The sequence below is a fragment of the Rhagoletis zephyria genome, unplaced genomic scaffold (assembly GCF_001687245.7).
Source record: "Rhagoletis zephyria isolate East Lansing unplaced genomic scaffold, Rhagoletis_zephyria_1.1 Rzeph_scaffold_15589, whole genome shotgun sequence".
NCBI classification, from domain to species: Eukaryota; Metazoa; Arthropoda; class Insecta; order Diptera; family Tephritidae; genus Rhagoletis; species Rhagoletis zephyria.
The window spans coordinates 6,684-12,802 of record NW_016172655.1 but is presented as its reverse complement, the minus strand read 5'-3'; the positions used below and the strand labels follow the sequence as shown (position 1 = coordinate 12,802).

Here is a 6,119-nt window from a genome sequence, read left to right as displayed (position 1 = left end):
GCCGATACCGAAAAGGTAACTTTGCTCACCTTCTCTAAAGTTCTTTGTACATATGTACATATGTATATATGTACAGGTACATATGTACGATTACATTTAGTAAACTGTACTTAAGCTCTTAATTTATAGTTTTGTGCTGAAAAAAATTGCATAATTTTTATTACTATCAGCGGGGCGATTTACACAGATACTTAAGGGGTTACACCATCGAAATAATAGGTTAAATTTTGTTTTCCTGGCGCAGATATGAAGTTTATAAAAATATTTATTTCACATATGTATGTACATAAACTACATATCGACACATGAGTGTAAGATCGACGTATCTCGGCAGCCAGTTCGAAAACGCCCTATCTCAGAAAACTTTTCAAGAACGCCAGAACGCAGAATTTGGTTGAAGAGCGCCCTATCTCAGCACATTTTCAATAAATTTTCAGCTGAGATAGGGTGTTTTTCAATAAAATTTGTGAGGATTTTTTGTATAACGAAAGACTACTTTACTTCTCAAGTATCACTTTTTGGGAAGGGTAATTCTCCATAGTATTTCAAGGCTGATATTATTACACTGTAAGGAAAATTTCAAGTTTTAAATTACACAAAACAACGCCGAAACAAGCAGACTTAATTTTGGGTCTTAGATTACGGCCCCGATTTCGGTTTTTCTGAACCAGATCATTTTCGCAAGACATTTTCTTAACAGGGAAAAAATTTAAAAATATTTTTTTTTTAATTCTTTTGATTCGTGTTAAAACCTGTTATTTTGCCAAAAGTATCAAGCTATCAACGAAGAAAATTGATTGATAAATAAAGCTAAATGAAAATGCGTAATAATTTCTTTTTATGATATAAATATGGCTAGGAAAGAATGTTACTCATACGCCATGTATTTAGTATGAACTATGTATTAATGAAATATGAACTATTCTATATACATTTCTAACTACAGAAGTATTTTAGTTTTTGGAATGGGGAAGCGCTTAAAATAAGCTTAAAACTACGCGTACTATATACTGTTGGAAAAAAATATAGTATGCAAAAATACTATATTTTTTCAATTATACATATAAATATATTTCAGTCATTTGTAAGAAAGAAATGTTTTAAAATCGATGCCATTTATTCTAAAATATTAGTATTAAAATACATAAATAAAATAAAACAGATCGAAAATGGCAACATGTTTAAAAATACTTGGAAAGATTTACCAAATTTACTTAAATATATTTCGCGTATGCCCTCTATTTCTGCAACCTCGGCATTCACAGAAAGAGGTTTTTTTTTATTAAGATTTTGAAATAGTGAGATGAGAGAAATAAAGCAAATATCTCACCAATAAAAATTAACTTTTGATTTATATTAATTTAAATATTGATATGATATCAAAGAAATATATTTTTTTTTATATAGGAAATGCATAAGAAAGAAAAAAGATGTACACTTAAACAGCATTTTGACTTTTTCTCAAAGAAAATACTATATAAATATATTTTATGTGTACCAAATTTTTTCAAATTTTTTTTGAAAAAGTGCTATAAATTTCTTAGAAAATGTTGGCAACCAACTTAAAACTGGTAGAATTTTTCAAGCGAAAAAATATTAAATTTTTATTTTTTTTCAGGGTGGTGTGACCCCTTAAATCCTAAGTAATTATATCTATTGTGCTATAGCGTACTTTAATCTTCCTGTCTGTAGTCCTATTAGAAGCCGGCGTCTATTAGCTTTTCATCGGTTGCCAGTTTTCCTCTATGCTACTTATTTATTTGTATTCGTATTACTTGGTTTTGATTGCAGCAATGCTCTTTATAATTAGTGATGCTTACGCATATTTGTATTTAGCATAAACGTTTTATAACTTTGAGTTCGCTAAAATCCATTTTAATTGAATTTCGTAAATTGCTTAAACGTCCTTACTTTCCGAATTGGCTTGGTAATTTGTTAAATGATAATATTTAGCTGTAGAAAAAATACCGTCATTGTACGTCAATGAATTCAATGAACCTCTGTGGGCCTGCTCAGACGATCTGAAAAGACAAGTGTGTCGGGGCTCATTTAGTTAGCCAGTGGCACCAGCTTATTTATAACGGGTTATCCATCTAGCGCTTGGTAAAGTGCAGCCCTGCCATTTGACATTACTCATCAACATTGTAATTTTCTCAAATGTTTGCTATGTATTTCAAACTGCGAAGAGTTTTACGACCTAACAACGTATTAAAATTACTTGGCTGTATTTTCGTGCATTTGGCAGAAAATCTTCCTTGGTAATGTGGCCCATTTCACGCTCGGCGGCTATGTTAATAAGCAAAACTGGCCGTTGATAATTTCTCTAGTTTTGGTTCAAAAATAGGTTAAGTTAATACAAAATTAGCAACCGTAGTTGTCTTTCGAACGTATGTATGTAGTTAAATAAATAATATCTCTATTTTAAAGCTTGTGCTGTGGTTTTCTTTTTTTTTCTACTTCCAAAATTTTTTTTCGATATTTCTGATTCCTTTTGTGATGCATTTGAAAAAAAAAAATTTTTATAAGTTTAAATAACATAGTTGCTTATAGACAAGTTGAAATTGGAGGAGAAACCTTTTATAATCTTGTGTTAAAATGTTTGATTGAGATATTTGATTTTTCAACATTAAGTTTAAATCGAAACATGTATACATAGCGATAAATATATGTACATATTAGAAGTTTAAAGAAAATTTTATTACTATAGCAAATTTTGACGCGAAAATATTTGCTAGAATTTAAGTATGTATATAGATCTTTAACTGTCATATGTTTGACTTAAAAATTTGCGTTTTCTTTAAATTATAAAAATTATGAAAACTTGTTCCTTCAAAATTACTTACAAACAAGATAAGTAAGCGCTAATTCAATTGAATAGAAGCAATATGTAGTACAAATTGATTGATTCTCAAAAGTATTGATATAATTCATTTTGTCGTGAAAACATACCATTACCAACTAGTTTGTAGTGATTGCTTATTATTTGTTAATGAGAGACGAAAAGTAAATACAATACACTACAACTTGTGTAGTAAAAGCAGTGTACGAAAATAAACTATATTGTACGTTACTATTTCGTTTCGTTTATTACTTTAACAGTTCGGTACAATACGAAACAAAACGGCTGAGTTCACTTTGGCGATAGTACACTACAGTAGTTTAGTAGTTACAGACGAAACAACAAACGAAATGAATCGTGCAGGGAAAATATTTTTATGTATGTACATATATGCAATAAACAAATACAAAACGAATGGCTGCAATGAATAAAAAAAATAAAAATGTTTTTTAATTGAATTGGATATGAAAATTTACAGAAAAAATTATTTTTCACGTAATTGAAACGTTTGCATACATATAAAACGTACCCTATGGTACAATTGTCACAAACGAAAAGCAAACGTTTCTCGTTGGGGAAAATGACAGTGAATCTTACAATTTGTTTCTGACTATTTACAAAACTGTACAAAACCACAAATGATATGATGATCGATGAGCAAATGGGAATTGTTTTGTACAGTTTATTTTCGTACCCTGAGTAAAAGTACTATTCAAACAAAATTTTCATTATTATCGATTTCAATTTCGTATTTAGCACTTTTAATGGACTCTTTTTTATAAATTGAATGCTAAATAATTTTGAATCGCTTAAATATTTCTTTTTGTTTGTTTTTAAAACTCTGCCTAACTAGCACTACTCCTCATGCCATTTCCAAACCAAACTTAATCCTATCATAAAATCCCAATAAACACTAACTGCATGCATGTTGCAAAAATGAAGTTAACTCTTGAGCGTTTTACAAAACTTAAAAAAAAAAATAAGAAACCAAAAAAAATCAGACTTAGCTTTGTTTTCGCCTTTATTTATATATGTATATATCTATAGTAAATACATAAATATACAAGGGGTAGTAATTCAAAATCGTTGCCAACTTAGTTAATCATACATATATGTACTATAAGTGTGTATAATTTTTCTAACTTTTAATTTGTTCGTAAATCATAATATTTATCATTGCGAATAATTAACTAGAATTTATATTGTTTATTTTCTTTGCTAAATATTTCACAAATTAAAAATTGTCTAATACTGACTTCCAATCCACAGACCCAGTCCTATACGAATGCCATACAAGCGCTGATCAACAATACGAATGTCCGCGTTAAAATTGCTGATTTGGGAAATGCCTGCTATGATGTAAGTATTAAATTTGACGGCTATGTATAAGTACATCTTGCGACCATGGAAATGGATGCCTTGACACAAGAGCAGCTAAAATATGTTTAAAACTTTTTTAAAAGTTCATTGCATACTGGTTTCAGGCCTAATAAAGAAAAAATTAAAACCTTCAATTGGTTTAAGATCATTTTGAAAGTCATGGTAATTCTTCTATCCAACAGGACTAGTTTTCTCGAATTCTCTTGCTCAAACGCTAAAAAACACCATTACATTTATTTCGCTATCTCTTTGATTTTGCACTTTTTTTCAAAAATAAATCACTATGCGCCGTAATCGAGCGCCAAGTCCGGGGACAGGTCCAAATTATAAGTATAAAGTACTTCACACTGTATTTCTGCCAACGAAAATCGTTTTATAAAAACTTTGCCATTCGGAGGCGGAGTAATTCGCACACCACCAAATGAAGAGGCTCGGCCAAACAACTCGAAAAATACCCTTACTCTTCTGAAATTTATATTAGGGGAATCGAAAATTTTTAGGGTGTCGCTGGGGCATGTAGGAGTCTCTATCTGATGATTGATAATAAGTGTAATTTTGATAATGTGTAGTGAATCGTACTTCTAAAGTGGCCCTTATTATTAGAAAAAAAAGGCCAACAACCAACTTGATTCCTTCACTTTTAATTGAAATGATTAATGGTAGGCAGGCGCTTCGCTAAATCTAATTCGTTTTCTCAAGTAGTCACTTATAGAAAAATATTTGCAACAACCATTTCTTGTAATTATCCATCATTATTTCTTTAAACGAATTATTATATATTTTATTTTAACACCTTTCATAATATCCATTTCTTTACAGTACCACCATTTCACTGAAGACATACAAACGCGACAGTATCGCTCCATCGAGGTATTACTCGGCGCACCCTACAATTTCACCGCCGACATTTGGAGCACAGCTTGTCTCGCCTTCGAACTAGCGACCGGTGATTATCTCTTCGATCCACATGCTGGAGAAAACTACTCACGCGATGAAGATCATTTGGCGCACATTATTGAGCTATTAGGCACAATACCGCCGTCCGTAATATTTCGGGGCAAACACGGTCTCAAATATTTCACGAGTTATGGTAAGTGAACTATTTTATTTTTTTTTTCTTTGAAATCTGCAATCAAAAATAATATTTTTTCTTTAAATTAAAACTTTGCAGGCAGCTTAAGAAACATCACAAAATTGAAACCGTGGAGTCTATTGAATGTGCTGATCGAAAAGTACGATTGGGATCCAATTGAAGCAAAGAAATTTTCCGACTTCTTGCTGCCAATGTTGGAATACAATCCCGTGATACGCGCATCAGCGGCCGAATGCTTAAATCATCCTTGGCTTGAGCAGGAAGAGTTCGTTTAAAAAGCGGCCATATAAATACTTACATACATACGTTTCACAATGTTGACTGATTATAAAGCTGAAACGATATACATACTTACTACGCATACAAACGCACATGGCAAATGGGAGAAAATGCAATGCAATTAGAGAAGGAGGTGTGAAATTTAGCTGAAGACAGGGCCGAGAGAGACTTGTAGATTCTCACATTATTAATTAAGCGTTAAGAATTTACATACATACATAAATACAATACCAAAAACGATAAATTAAAGTGAAACTTATAGAGTAGGCATTAAATAATTTTTTAACATTTAAAGACAAAAGTGAAAATAATAACTAAATTAAATTAAATTTAAAAGCGTAGCATGCGATAAAGATATGAAAATTAAAAATATGACAACAATAAAAGAAAAGTTGATAGAAAAGAATTTAAGCATTGGTACTTAGTGGTAAATTAGTGGAAGCGTAAAAATCGCAGTTTGTTAAAGTAAGTTTTCTATGGGAGTATAAGTAAAAATTTAAAATTAGCATTAACATAATTATGAAGTAA

The 6,119-nt window shown here is 30.7% G+C and overlaps 1 protein-coding gene across 1 annotated transcript; it reads left to right on the top strand.

The window, feature by feature from the left end:
• Positions 1-3: 3 nt before the first annotated feature.
• On the top strand, positions 4-5,828 carry LOC108379100 (SRSF protein kinase 2-like; the record flags this gene model as incomplete). Its single annotated transcript, XM_017635422.1, has 4 exons — positions 4-15; positions 4,109-4,198; positions 5,039-5,309; positions 5,391-5,828. Coding segments are annotated over 4 exons (570 nt in total), but the record flags the coding sequence as incomplete, so codon positions are not given.
• Between the last annotated feature and the right edge of the window lie 291 nt (positions 5,829-6,119).